We start from the raw sequence: 15,850 nt of genomic DNA on the forward strand, positions 1-15,850 counted from the left end.
ATAAGTGCTCTTCAAGCACAAGAACAAAGAAGAGCTTTCAGACAAGATAAAATTGTTGAAGGTATCTTTTATGCAAACTATCAAAAAAGAAAAGTTGATTATCTTCCTTGCAAATATTGCAAAAGGAAAACACATTTGGAAAAATTTTGTTGGTGGAGATCTGATGCAGTATGCGGAAGTTGCAAACAAACAGGTCATGTTACAAAAGTGTGCAAGTTCAAAGACACTCAAGATAAATCACAAGCATTACTAGTAGAAGAAGAATGCGAGGATAAATTTTATTAGAAGATATTTTTGAAGAATAATTAAGTGGTCAAACTCAAGTTAGATATACCAACTTGAGTTTGAGGGGGAATGTTGAAATTTGGTAGAATTTTTTTACTTTTCCTTTTTAATCTAAAAATATTTTATAGTATTTAATTTCCTTTCAAGTCTAGGGTTTACATTAATTGCAAAATATTTAGTTTTATTTTAGTTTAGTATCTAGAAGGATTCTCCTTAATTATTTATAAATAAGGATGTACTCTTCTATTTGAATCAATGCAAGAATCAATACAAAGAGTTATCATTCACTCTCTCTTTAATTTCTCTTTCTAGTTTCTTCCATTCCATAACACTGTTTTCATCAAATCTAACCAACATAGTTTGTTAAATATTTGATAGAGATTAAAAGTTCTCATTTTTTTCGGAAACAAATATTTGATAGAGAAGTTGGCGTAAATACCACCCTTCTTTGTGCAAGTATAATAATTTGGCGTAAATACCACCCTACCTTGTGCAGGTAGAGGTAAGACAGCAGTGTGCATACACATTATCCTCCCAAAACTCCAGAATTACACCAGGTACATATTCTTGTACCAAAAGTGCTCCACATTTAACAAACTTGAAGGACTTAATTTTTCCAAAAGCATACTTTAGGTACTAATTTAAACCTTCACCCAAACATGAGGGACCATTTTTGTCATTTTCTCATTTATAAGTAGGATTCTCCACCTTGGAACTTTTAGTCACATACATTGAATATTTCTACTATTAAACCTTCTAACTATGGCTTTGATCATATGGACTACAATTATAGTAGCTATAGCCATATACATATTCCATAAATTACTAAACAAAAAAAAACTTCCACCAGGTCCATGGGGACTTCCTATTTTAGGACATCTTCACTTAATAGGCAAAAATCCCCACCAAGATTTTTACAAATTAGCCAAAAAATATGGCCCTTTCATGCACCTACAACTTGGGTTAGTACCAACAATTGTTGTCTCATCCCCTAAGACAATTGAAAAAGTTCTCAAAACTTATGATCATGTATTTGCTAGTAGACCTCATCATGAAGCTTCACAACATGTTTGTTATGGTCAAAGGAACTTGATTTTCTCTAAATATGGATCTTATTGGAGGAACATGAGAAAATTGACTACTATGAATCTTGTGAGTAGTCAAAAGATTAACTCATATCAACCTTCAAGAAAGGAAGAAGTTTCACTTTTGGTTAAATCAATAAAACATGTTGCTGATCATGATCAAGAACATGTTGTTGCTGTTGATCTTAGTGCTAAAGTTTCGTCGTTGAATGCAAATTTGAGTTGTTTAATGGTTTTTGGGAAAAAGTTTATGGATGAGGATTTGGATAAAAGGGGTTTTAAGTATTTAGTTCAAGAAGTTGTTCATTTAGCTGCAACACCAAATCTTGGTGATTTTTTTCCTTATCTTGGTGTTTTGGATCTTCAGGGGATTACTAGTAGGCTAAAGGCACTTTCTAAGGTTTTTGATGAATTTCTTGAGAAGATTATTGATGAGCATGTTGAGTCTAAGGAACAGAAGGAAACTAAGGATTTTGTTGATACCATGATGGATATTATGCAATCTGGTGAAGCGGGATTCAAGTTTGATCGATGCCATGTTAAAGCTGTCCTATTGGTATGTAGTTTTATTGATATTGGTGATTAATTTAACAGATTCTAACATTTGGAATATATAAATGGATTCATCATAAACTGACTAGTTTTACGCTGGTTGTCAACCTACTTCTCCCAAGTAGAGTATTCGTATAACTAGTCCCAATTTGTTTGTAATTAAAACATAGTTGTTCTATAATCAGCCTCAATATAAACATAATACATAAACATGACCTTTAACTTGGCCTCAGCTGACATCTATATCTTCCAACTTTAATTGGACATGCACAAGCAAACACTTAAACTTGCATAAAGTTGAACAAGTAGTGACATGTGTCCTATGTGACGTCCTAGGTGTATTATATATACCAATGAGAGCAAGCATAAAACCGGAGTATTCATATGGCCAGCCCTAACTTGTTTTGAATTGAGACATAGTTGTTCTGCAACTTAAGTTTTCATAATTCACTTTTTGTGTTGCAGGACATGCTTATGACTTCAATGGACACTTCAGCAACATCAGTAGAATGGATACTCACTGAGCTACTTAGGCATCCTCATGTCATGAAGAAACTACAAAAAGAATTGGAACAAGTTGTAGGCCTTGATAGAATGGTAGAAGAATCTGACTTAGAAAATTTAAACTACTTAGACATGGTGATCAAGGAAGCCCTGAGGCTGCATTCTGCTGCACCATTACTAATTCATGAGTCCATACAAGACTGTGTTGTCGATGGCTTCTTCGTGCAAAAAGGATCGAGGATTATTGTCAATGTATACGCAGCTCAAAGGGATCCTAATGCTTGGCCTGAACCAGACAAGTTTTTGCCAGAGAGATTTGTTGAGAGCACTGTAGATCTTCGTGGACACGACTTTCAACTTCTACCATTTAGTTCTGGTAGAAGAAGTTGCCCTGGAATGCAATTGGGAATCATAATTGTTCGCCTTGTGGTCGCGCAATTGGTGCATTGCTTTGATTGGGAACTTCCAAATGGTATGCAGCCTAGTGAATTGGACATGAGTGAGCAATTTGGAGTAGTAAATTGTAGAGCAAAGCATCTAATGGCAATTCCTACTTATAGACTCCAACTATAGCTGATCTAAATTAAGCATTTTTCTTGTTCCTACTTACTTGTTTAAGGGATATGAAAGTTGTCATATTCAATCAAAGTCTAGTGAATGTATCTGATAAAGATGAGTGACTTGCATAAAACAGATATTTTTGTCGTGTTATTCATAGGGATAACCGGATAAGGCATAATTAATTAAAAACACATTTAAATTATGGTGAAATTGTCATTCAATTACTCACCTAAACAATGCAGGGGTCTTATTTGCTCATAAACTTATTTTTTCGTAGCTGTCACTTTCACAAAAATACTAACAGTTGTACTGTATAATGGTTCTTCCCATTCAAGTCCATCTAATTTTTTTTCTGTGCATTCTTTAAAATTAGGTGCACTATTTTTTTAACCAATAACTCCAAATCAGTACTCATCTTCTCATTAATTTTAATTGAGACGATTTTTTTTTTCCTCAAAACTTTTCTTTCAATCGAAAGGAACTTCATCATTTTTATCACCAACTAGATATAGGTATAACTTGGACTCCGGTCATAAACTATTGCAGCAGAACCTTTAAAAAAATGTACATAAATTTGGAAAGGCAGAGGTTAGTCGTCAATGTCTTTGGCCTAAACAAAATTTTAATAAAAGACCTCATATATGTATATATAGTTGTTATTTTTAATCATGGCTACTATTTTTAATTGAAAAACCTTGAGTTCTTGATAAACATCAATACACCCAAAAATATTATTATGACAAGAGTTCTTGATAAAAAATCAATACAGCTCAAAAAAATTGTTAATATAAGAAAATACATGTAAAGATTATGAAAACTTACTGAGAAAAAAATCGGTGTTTAGTTAAGAAAAGAGAGGAAGAAAGTTTGTAGAAAGAGAGAAAGTCGCATAATGAGAGAGAGGCAACGTGATTTTTTTCTACTGTATTAAATAAGTCTGAATATTGTTAAGACTCTTCTACAGATTTGATTCGTTTAGATCTTTTCAGATCCATTCAGACTTCAGAGGCTTTTTAAAAAAAGAAACAAATGGACTTAATGGGCTGAATATGAATGATTAAGATTAAGACCTTCATTAAGTGAAAATAAATGAAACCTAGACTTTATAGCTATAGTTTCGATAATTGCGCTCCATAGCTATAGTTTCGTTTGCTATAGAGGCAGCGGTTTGTATATTTTGCTTGCAAATATACAAATAGGGTAAGTATTTATGTATTTATACATTTAAGAATTTTTCAAAACTCTGTTTGTATCTTTCACTTGCCAATATACAAACAAGGTAATTTATTATTATTTTTTTATAAATCGTATACAAATAGCTAGGGTAAGCATATAAACAATTCCGAATTTATACAATCAGAAATCGAATTATACAAATCAAGCGAATAAAAAGAATTGTGGAAACTATTGCCACAAATTACAATTTTCTTGAACTATAGTTATAATACCTAATGTAAACTAAATGTTTGTTTTTCTACATAATTTTTCCAATTATAAATGTATTAAACATATTTGATTTCTTGGTTAACCGAAAAAAATAATTAAAAACTGAAAATCGAATTACCGAATATTTAAAATTAAAAATTGAAATCTATCGAGCAAACCAAAAAAATTGAATTGTTTTAGCTCAATTGATTTTTTTTTAGTTTGAACCAAATTATGTCAAACCCTATATAGATCTCATAAAAAATGTGCAGTCTAAAACACTAATATAATAAGTAATTAGTTATTTACTACTGTTGGTGATATATGGTACTCCCTCTGTCCCAATTTCTATGACTTACTTTCCTTTTTTAGTTAGTCCCAAAAAGAATGATACATTTCTATTTTAAGTAACAATTTGCCTATAAAATGTCTTTTTTACCCTTAATGAAATAATTTACAACCACACAAATTTCTATGTTCATTTTGGACCACAAGTTTTAAAAGTCTTTCCATTTTTCTTAAAGTTTGTGCCAAATCAAAGTACATCATATAAAATGGGACGGAGGGAGTATATAATAGGATCCACTGCTTGTTTGGAAAGTTCACTTTGAAGACTAGTGCTTAGTATTCGCTAATATATATATACTAGGGGGTGAGTGCCCGTGCTTGTTTTATATTGACGGGAAAATAAAGAAGGGTGTGGTTGTGTATTAAATATATTACATATGTTTTGTGCAAGGTTATACACGAAGCTTGCTCCTAAAGAGAGTACAGATGTTTAAGTTCAAGTTGAATTCTGAAATGAGTAGCTTGGTGCATGCCGAATGCTTTATGTTTTTCATTATTGTCAATCTCTTTTGGTCACTCGGGAATGATATTTTTGCTTCAATTGAGAATGTTTGTTCATGTATTAAGAAAAGAATGAATGTAAGTATTTGTAGTAAGTTTTAACATTAAATAATAAATGAATTTTTTACTAACATCTTCTTGGGATTTAGTGTTTGCAATTGGGATGACTACTTCATCTACTGGAACGGAGATGAGAGATCCAGATTTGGATGTGCTCCTCAAGTAAAGGAAGTGTTCCTTTGTTCTCTGTGACCCTGCTGCAGATAATGTCAAATAAGGTTCACATGTAATAATATGAAAGTAAGAATTAATACTTATACATATACAAGTAATAACATGAAGTTTCAGTAGCTAACAATTTTTATGTTAGACAGTGAATCACCAAATAGAGATATCATACTTCATAGGAGGTAAGTTGAGACAAAGGAATATTAGCAAATGAAATGGGTGAGGAAGATATAAAGGAGGACAAAGTGGCTTCATTTAGGGGTCGTTTGGTAGAGTGTATTAGGAAAAATAACGCATGCATTAGCATTGTGTATTACTAGTACCTTGTTTGGTACTCTTTTCCAACCTATGTATAACTAAGGCTTGCATTATTTATACACTCTATTGTGTATTAAGGTGTGTATTGCTAATGCCATGGATTTCTAGGTATTAGCAATGCAATGGTTTTAATGCATGCATTAGATTAACTAATGACAAAACTACCCTCTACGCCTAATAATAATAATAATAATAATTATAATAAGAATAATTATAATAATTATTATAATAAGAATAATTATAATAATATTAATTATAATAATAATAATAATGTGGGGTATTTTTGTAAACAAATATTTTTTAATAGTCTTTATACAAGGCTTGCTATTTCCAATACATCAAACCAAACAATGTATAAGAAATAATGTAAGCATAACTAATGCAAGTATTACTAATGCTTGCATTACTAATACATCATATTCAGCATTATTCTTATATACTCTACCAAACAACCCCTTAGTGTTTTATGTTCTCATTACTTACCAGTTAACAATTTCATACAGTTGCAACATAATAACATATTCAGTGTGGTTACACAAATGAGGTGTGTGGAGGGTAGAATGTACATAAACCTTATTCATAGGTCAGGCCAAAATGCTATTGAAATAATGTCAAAGATGTCATCACAGCTTAGTTGCCTTAGGTAATGTAATAATGTATGATATGATGACAAACTAAGCATTTTCCTTGGTAAAAGCACAAATGCTTTAAAGTAAAAGCAACAGTTGATATTACCTAGTAGAAAGCAAAAAACTTAGTAAACCAAAGCCTCTTATTGGGGTTTTCCCGGTTCAATAAACCAACCAAATGTTTGAAAATGTTAATTGGGCATAATTTTTTTCTTAAAATAACAACCAAGACTAAAATATTTTTGCTTTGATATTTCAAAGTAAGTTTTTATTCTGCCTTCTTCTTGTTTTCCCGTAAATAGAGGAGTTACATAAAACTCCACACAATATACAATAGCCATCCAAAATAGCATATCCTACTTATGAGAGAAGAGAGTCCCAAATTCATGTTTGAAGAAAAACAGAGGGATAGATATTCACTGTGTTTACACTTAATTTTTTTTCATAAGGTTCTCATATCTTTATTTAATGACTTCTTCTTAATCTTTTTCCATTGTTGATTTGCAGATGAACTGTGCTCATTTAGAAAATTGCCTGCATGAAGAAACAGAAACGCATCTGTGTACAGCTAATAGAAGAGCCTCAAAGTTTACTTTTTTGCAAGTTTCACACGTGAAAAATTGATTGTTCTCCTTTTCTTTTCCTAACTGAATTATCACTATCTATGTATCAATCTTAATAACTTTTTTGCACACGGGCTTTTCCAACCTGAACTATTAGTATCTATTATTATAAGGGAAATAGTAATGGTTTTTTATGTTCTTTTGGATAGCATTGGACAGGTCAATTAATGCCTAAGACTCAGAGTCGAAGTAATGTAGAGCCTCTACAGATACTCCCATTGCTTCATCTCTCCTCTGTTATTCTTTATGGTTTTGCTATGAGCTGATTCATTTTCCCTAATTTTTTTTGCACTATATCCAGGTAACAATCAAGATGTGATATCTTCGTTTTTTTCTATTGTTAGTAATCTATCTTATGGGTGTTACTTTTTCATTATTTTTCACAAACAACTTTTCTGTTGCTGTTGTCTATTTGGTAACTTGATGACAAGACAATTTCTGAAATATGTCGCCTGTTCTTGCTAACAGACAACAAAAGAAGAATAAAAATAAGAGCAACAACAATACGAATGTAATCATACTCAGAAACGTTGCTTCTTTGGTCACAAGTTAAGTACTATCACCAGATTCAACACGTACATCGCCGTAGATAGGAGCAAAAAAACACTCGGCAGCCGAGCGAGAGCAAAGCAAGTTTCAGTGGTGGGCTGTCTTCGCGGTCCCATTTCATCGGCTTTTTCTAGGCAAGAGTCGCTCGAATCGAAGTCAAGGTGAGGTTTGGAACCCACATTGGTCTATCCCTTTTCTTTGATAGGCGTAGAAAGTAACGGAGATTACGAATTCACCCTTTTCGATGATATCCTTTTGAGAAAATGATAGGGTTACCCCTGAATGTTTGTAACTTGAAAAGATCTCTTCTGGTGAAATGACAGTTTTGCCCTTGAATGGCCGAAGAACCATCACTTTTATATATACTACTAGATAAGGGTGCCCGTGCATTGTGGAGATAAAAGTAGTTGTAAAGAAAGACTTGCAAATATGCAACATGATTAAAATAAATACCAACGTTACACATTTCATAGTAGGTTACATATATTCTGCGAAATGTTATACATGGACTTTTTCAGAGATATATAACTTTTGAATTATGGAATTTCTGAACAAAAGTAGGTTCTTTCAGGTTGAAACCTCTTTTATTACCTGAAAATAAATTAAAGGAGTGAATAGTAACAAAATTTGACGGATATAGGAAAGAGAAGCAGGTATGCATCTGAAACCTCAAATGGTACAGAAAATAACATATCACTTTGGAGATGAGCTATTTAAATTTGAGAAAATCCAATTGACAAAAGCATGAAAGAAATTATCTCCCAACTTTATTCTGTTGTTTTCATTCGCCTATATATTCTGAACACAGAGAAATAGTCATTTGGTTTTTCTCTATTAGGAGTGAAAGATATTATTAACTTCAACCACATTAGCTAGCCAATAAGAACAAACAAAGTACTACTGAGCGCAACTACTTGTATGTGTAAATGGAAATAGAAGCTTGTCCTGGAATCTTTACTTTCTTGCACATTTAACTGGCAAGAAATCACATTATAATTGACACTAATCATAAACACGAAACGAAAACAGAAGCCAAGTACAAAACCAATGAAATCCTTGAGTCATTTCCCTGCAACTTATCTAGTCAAGTTATCCATAAGCAGAGAACTAAATTGCCATGGAATATATTGAAAGCTTCGCCAATGAGCAATTCATGAAATATTAACTCTCATACAGTTATCTCACAGAGGGATAATTATGCATATACGTGTACAACCTTATAGTAATTCTTAGTAGCTTATGAAGCAGTTGGCTATGGTTAGCAAAAGCTCCAATTTATGTATAACAAATCTCCCGAATTCACATTAGCAAAAATCTTCCCAAACACGAATGCCTTTGTATATAAGAAAGTGAAAGAAAAGAGTATGTACCACGCAAGCAATGAAATCAAGGATATAAATATAGAACGTGTTACGTATGGATGTGCATAAGTATCCAACACGGGTGCGTACCAAGATATGCCTTAAAGCACAGATAATTGTTACTACAAACCAATTAACAAATACCACAATACATTAACCACACAAAATCACAGTCAGGAATCTAATCTGGAATACTAATGAACCAAAGTCATCATCCATATTTCAAGTTACACAAGTAACTTAAACAAATTAACCTCAAACCAACAGAGAAATTAAAACTCTGAACCTCCTGGACAGAGGTACATAAGCAAAATAAAGATACTTAAAAGAACAAAATTGCAGAAGGACAGATATATTACTCAATTTGAGGTCATAACCTCTACTTCTACATAGAAGACTAAGTGAAATTTCCTAAACCTAGCAGCATCTCTTCCTCAGAGTTTCATTTCAATATAATTCGATACTCAATTTTAAGGAGCGAGTGAAGGGAAAGGAAAGTGGAGCTCCAAAACTGTGTAAACGTCTGGCACTAAACTATAATTTGCTATTCCGAGTAGAAAAATATGTTGCGATTGTCCAAAGAGAAATATAGAAATAGTGTAAATTTTTTCCATGATGCATAAAGTAATAGACACCAAGGAAAAATCACCACAAAAGTAGGCATAAAACATCAAACCTTAAGCAGAATATACAATAATGAAGCAAACTACAGAAAGTCATGTACTTCTCCAACGGAATTATCAATGCAAGCCAACCAAATCATATTAAAAATGGAAAAAGAGCCACAGAGAATGGAGTTGATGGGTGCAATAGGAGGTCCAAAACCATGATTAGAAATCATAAAGAATGAAGGACACTGAGGAATTTTTACATAGGATTTTTGTTAAAGTATTTCTACTGTTGGAATTTTTTTACCTGTTTAAGATACATTTTTTTTACCCATTGAAAACTCGGACAAATCAAAATCAAATTAAGCTCTACTTTAGTTGTATCTCATCAATTCATTAAACAATAAGTAGTAAGTCGACTAACTTATTTTTGAGTCAGAGGTCCAAGCAAAACCTAAATATCCAGATTCTGGACTCAAGTAATATAGATGAAGAACCTCCAAAACCCAGTCAAAAAGAAAGAGCTAGGCATTATGCAAAGGTGGAGTTGAAGCCTCTGTGCGAACACCCAAATTGAGGATTTGCAGTCTACCCTTGAAGGAAATAATCAGTATGGAGGCAAATCGGAGAACTTACCGTAGAGGCGAAATGACCGCCGGAGAAACCTTTCGAGGCTTGGTGGCGGAGGAAAATAATGGCTCCTAATCTATCGAGAGAGTCAGGAGCAAAATCAGAGCAACCGGCACAGAGAGATATGCAAAGATTTTTAGAATCAGCAAAATATGGAAGATTGAAGATCCAAGGCGTGGATCTTTTCTGCGGATGTGCACACACGCGGCAAACAAAGAAGGAATTGAAAAGAGGAAATTACCAGCCTACCCTTTTGGTAGTCCGACGAAACCACGTGGAAACCCAGAAGGAAAACAGGTGGAGTTTGTTAATCGGTCAAATTAGGAGTAAAATGACGGAACCAGCCTTCGTCGTCCAAGCCAAGTACAACATATTTGAAGCATAATATTTAAAAAAGGGAAAAGGGTCTAATTACCCTTCAACTTTGTCATTTGGAGCTGATATGCCCCTCGTTATGAAAGTGGCTCATATATACCCTTACCGTTATACAAACGGCTCACATATACCCTTACTGTTGCAAAATGAGCTCACATATACCCTTCATTTAACGGAAGTGAAAAAATTAGTTTTAAATTTCTATTTTTGACTTTTGATTTTTTTTTTTAAAATCATTTGGGGCATATATGATTTTTCTAGCAAATTTATAGGTATGTTATAATTTTTTTCGAACATAAATTATTTTTGACTTCTTGATTATCATTATTTGAGTTTCTTATTCTTATTTTATTTTTTTATTTCATTCCTTAGTGTAAAGAAAAAAAATTTAAAACTAATTTTTTGTTGCTATATTATAATTTAAAACTATTTTTTTCGGATATATTGTAATTTAGTTTTTGTATTTGAAGAAAAAAATTGGGTCATCTATAATAAATTTTACAAGAATATTAGCGAAACTTAAATAAATTTGACCATCAAAATAATAAATCTAAATTAATCATTGAAACAAAAAAAAGTTAAAAAATAATAATATATGTTTGAGGACGATTAAATATACCCATATGGGATTATATTTTTTTAAATAATAAAAAAATAGTTTAATTTTTTTTTCACTTCCGTTAGAGGAAAAGGGTATATGTGAGCCATTTATATAACTGTAGGGGTATATATGAGCCACTTTCATAACGAGGGGTATATCAGCTCTAAATGACAAAGTTGAGGGGTATATCAGACCCTTTTCCCTTTAAAAAATATTAACAAAATGTCTATAGTGTTGGATTGATAGAAACAGGTAACAACACGTGTTTGTAATCTAGGGATAAGATGGTACCTATCTTAATATAATTTTAAAGGGGCAAATGACGGGAGTATCCTTGGTCGTCCAACGGCACCACCACTTCTATAGAATGATGATGACTAGATAGGTATGGCCCGTGCTAGCACGGCCCAACATTTACATATTAAAGTAGATAGTTTAAAGGTGAAAAATGGCATCTGGTTGTTATTTTTAGACTCTTTTTTAGAAGATTGATAAATTATTTATTGTTTAGCCTTGACTCAAATTTCAAACATCTATTTGTCTATCTGATTTTGAAGTTTTAAAAGTTTTAAGTCATATTGTTTTGAAGTTCTGTTTTTCATGTGCAAAATTTCATAATTCTATATCCTCGTGTTCATTTTCTTAGTTTAATATTTTAGATGAGTTGAATTTTTCAGTTCAAATTTTCAAGAAATTGTATCCCTAAATTATGTATTTTCACTTCAAAACTCTAAATGCAACTTATAAGTATAAAGTATTAAATATTAATCAAAACTTAACATTGTGAATTTTGCTATTCTAAGTTTGAATTTTTCAGTTCAAAATTTAGAACATTATTATCCTAAATTTCAGTTTCCAATTCAAAACATCATGGCACTGTCATAAATATTAGTTTTCCAATTTAAAATTAGTATATTATATCCTTATGTTTTGGTCTTGAAAAGTTCATCATGTAGCTCAAACTTGATGATTTTAATACCAATCTTCCAACTTGTATATCTATGTTCAACAATAATTATATATGTACAAAATAAGGTAACAAAATAAGGCTTAAAAGGGGGAAATGATTCAGACAATAATTGGTTCACATATAAGGTGAAAGGACGGCCACACTGGTTGAGGTGTAGAGGAGGTGGGAGTGAATAAATTATAATTGAGAAGCCAATTGACCCAACTTGTATGCCACCTCGCTGGGTACCAATTCAAAACATCATGGCAAATGTCCAGACATGATTTGACTACTCACAAATTAGCAAACTTGATTGACTGGAACTGTAGGAAAACTTATTTTAGACTGCACACATATTTTAGGTACATCATTACAGGGTCCTTGGTATGCAATATCAATATGTAGCAGAACATGTATTGATGGAGAAAGTAGTAAAGAAAAGGAAAAGACAATTCACCTCTAACGCCAGTTGCTCAAATAATTGCTCGGTACTACGTACTCTGTCCGACTTATCAATATAAGTCAGACAGAGTAGTACCAAGCAATTATTTGAGCAACATAAGCCAGACAGAGTAGTACCGAGCAATTACTTGAGCAACTGGCGTTAGAGGTGAATTGCTAACAACAAAAAGTATGCATTACATGGGGACCAACATGTAAAACTCAATAAATTAGGAACCACAATAAAAAGGGAAACTGCATCAATAAAACAACAATAACATACCTACAAAGTGAGGACTGACAATGATAGCGTGTATATAAATCTTACCCGACCACTATCTTAGAAGCGACAAAGTTGTTTCCAATTGACCCTCGACTAAAGGGAAAAAAAGCCCGGAAAAAAATAACAGAAGTACAAGAAACATAAGATAATAACAAAAAATAATAGATAGTAACAAAACAAAAATTACAATACAATAATAGGTACATGAAACAATAGAGAGCAAGTGAAATCAAAGGACAAGAAACTACCAAAGCAATACTATGACTACTAAGATAATATTATGCAGTATAAGACATCAATATAAAAGGTAATGATTCTTTAACATAAACAATATTTGGACTGTAATTCTTCTATTGAAACTAATCAAATAATTTATCACGGTTTTCGCATATGAGCGTTTTACATATCAAACAGACAAATTGTTTAAGAAGTATGATCAAAGTCACTAAAACACTTCATTTAACATACAAAAAGGATGTTTAAGTTTTTCAGGAAATCTAGGACAAACAATTATGTAGATTAATAAAATTTGATCTAAGGAGTCAAAACAAACTTTAAAATGACTTGATGCACACTTTATTATTCCATATTATTCGAAGTAAAATACATAACTATTGTCCGTCCACATCAAGAGCACAATTTGAATTTTGAACTTGTTGCCAAGCACCTTTATTTGATATTAGACCATTGATACAGGTAAAAGGAATTTAAACTTTAGGCCTAGGGAAAGCTATACTGCTCGAACTCTTCAAAAATGTCACCAGTTGCGTGTCCAGCACGGGTGAAACAACAATGATTTTGAAAAGTCTAGTAACATAGAAAAGGGCTATCAAACCCTCTACAACAATGACTATGCCTCCACCCGAGCAAGTTGGGAGGTCGGATATAAGAGTTTTGAATAATCATGTCGTTTCATTTAAGCATATTTCATTCCGAAATGACTACTAATCCTCTACACTGGAAAAAAAAAAACTTAGCTTCAAGAATACTCTGAGGCAGAGGCAGAGCTACAAGCTTGTCCACAGATTGAACAAAATGAAGTAGCTTTGGCCCAAAACTCAATAAGTTGTCTTTTCTAGAATTCAGAACTCATAACCTCAAAATCCTAACTTCGCCTCTACTAAGCAGGATCATTTTAAAGTGCAAAATGTTATATGAAGATTACTATATTTGTAAGTGGATGATATTGAAGAATCAAATCCTTTACAACTTCATTCTTGCTAAAAGAACTTGATTCATGTTTTCATCAATCTAGTAGAAAAGGAATTATTCTATAAAAGAGGAAAAAAGCAAGGCAATACAAAATTCTATCAATTTGTCAAACATGTTCCACTATTAATGAAGTCTATGACAAACTATACTTCGACATGTAAGTAGGACTTATCTTTGAAAAATGAAAGTAAAGAACAACCTGGTGAAGAATAGTTGGCGCTTCTCTTGATGTTTAGCCAACGAGCATACAACGTCCAAGGCCTCTAGTGGTATGTACTCTGGTCTCTAGATATGCCAGCTTGATGAAGATTCAGGAAATATCAATGAAGCTGAAATTGCAGCATTAACAAGCTCCACTAATTTAGTAAGAAATTGATGATAATGGCATTAAAAAGATTATCTTTTTCGAGTCTGAGAAAAATAGGAAATCCGAAGAGAAAGGAGAGCGGTAAAAAAAATCAAGCCAAAGCTTGATCAACACTTTCAAGCTAGATACATATTTATTTCTATTTTCAAACATGCATGAGCAAATTACCTTGGGTTAATGATATATATGCAGACCTAAAAATCCAAAGAAGAATGAAAATAGCTACCATTATAGGTCCTTTTCCAAGAGTTGGATACATTAGGAGGAAAAATTGTGGGAGAAGGGAAAGAAAAACTTACTCTAGCCAATGAATACAGCAACACTGAAGAGAAATTTGAGGCGAAACAGAGATTCCAAACGCGAAGAGTCTCAGAGCATCTGGAGACTGTCGATGTAAACGATGAAGAAAGAAAAAGTGGATACACAGCACATGGAAAGTTAATTTACAGATTACCCTAGAGTTATTATTAAAATTCCATATTTTCCCTTGTTCATCCTTTGGAAGTCTCACTTTTAAATAAGGGTAATAAATATATATATATATATATATATATAAGGAAAAATATAGATTTTTCTCTGAACTTGTTTCGAAAAGCAGTAGCGTACCTATGATTATCATTAAAGGGTGTCAATGGTTGTAGTAAAAAATATAATCATAAGGCTAATAGGACTAGAGTACATAATCTCAAGAAATTTTCCCAAACACCTTAACCACTTGATTAAACCTTTAACTTGTGTCAAGAGGTATCGATATATATAACGAAATTTAACTTATATATACAATGTAATTTTTCAACGTAGGGGTGTCGCTTGACACCTTTTTTGGCTAAGGGTGGACCCACCCCTGCCGAAAAGTTAATTAGATGCTTAAAATACAATTATTCACTAACAAATCTCTAAGAATTAACTTAATTGTGAATCAACAAAAAATTGCGCTTTAAGATAATATAAGGAAGTATGATGAAAATAAAGAATAAAGAATAAGATGGCAATGGGTGGGGTGCGAAGAGAAAAAGGATTGGGTTTGTGGATAGAAAAGAAGATTCTGATTTATTTTTTACTCTAATTTTAAACTGACACACTTATTTTTTTCATTTTTATTTTAGATGATTTTTTTTTTACTTTTGAATAGTATAAATATGTAATAGATCACCATAATAATTTAAGCATGTAACTAATTTTTCGGAACAAATTCAATTTTTCTTATGCCTTTTACCGTATAAATATAATCATTCTAAACTTTTAATAAGTTGATATCCACAACCACAAACAATTCAAAATGACTAATCCATTTGAGTTGAGTTGATGCATCATACAAAAAGTCAGTATTCATATTTCTGTCAAATAGGATACGGTTTTAATAGGGCTTTCATATATATATATATATATATATGATAATGTAATTAGTTTACAAT

General features: G+C 32.2%; 1 protein-coding gene and 1 long non-coding RNA gene across 2 annotated transcripts; one reads left to right on the plus strand and one right to left on the minus strand.

The window, feature by feature from the left end:
• The first annotated feature begins 1,023 nt into the window (after positions 1-1,023).
• LOC102583882 (cytochrome P450 CYP736A12-like) lies at positions 1,024-3,144 on the plus strand. The gene is made up of 2 exons (XM_006354639.2): positions 1,024-1,926; positions 2,388-3,144. Exons 1-2 carry the CDS (start codon positions 1,048-1,050, stop codon positions 2,997-2,999), a joined length of 1,491 nt encoding a protein of 496 aa, XP_006354701.1. The 5' UTR covers positions 1,024-1,047; the 3' UTR covers positions 3,000-3,144.
• A 5,912-nt stretch (positions 3,145-9,056) lies between these two features.
• LOC107061944 (uncharacterized) lies at positions 9,057-10,497 on the minus strand. Its single transcript, XR_001474326.1, has 2 exons — positions 10,214-10,497; positions 9,057-10,133 (listed from the first exon to the last, which is right to left on the minus strand). It is a non-coding gene; the product is annotated as an uncharacterized lncRNA (long non-coding RNA).
• Between the last annotated feature and the right edge of the window lie 5,353 nt (positions 10,498-15,850).

Source organism: Solanum tuberosum, unplaced genomic scaffold (assembly GCF_000226075.1).
Source record: "Solanum tuberosum cultivar DM 1-3 516 R44 unplaced genomic scaffold, SolTub_3.0 scf00181, whole genome shotgun sequence".
Classification (NCBI taxonomy): domain Eukaryota; kingdom Viridiplantae; phylum Streptophyta; class Magnoliopsida; order Solanales; family Solanaceae; genus Solanum; species Solanum tuberosum.

Coding starts and splice junctions, on each gene's coding strand:
- LOC102583882 (XM_006354639.2), top strand. CDS start 1,048: ATGGCTTTGATCATATGGACTACAATTATAGTAGCTATAGCCATATAC. Junction 1,927..2,387: donor ATGTTAAAGCTGTCCTATTG/GTATGTAGTTTT, acceptor TTTGTGTTGCAG/GACATGCTTATGACTTCAAT.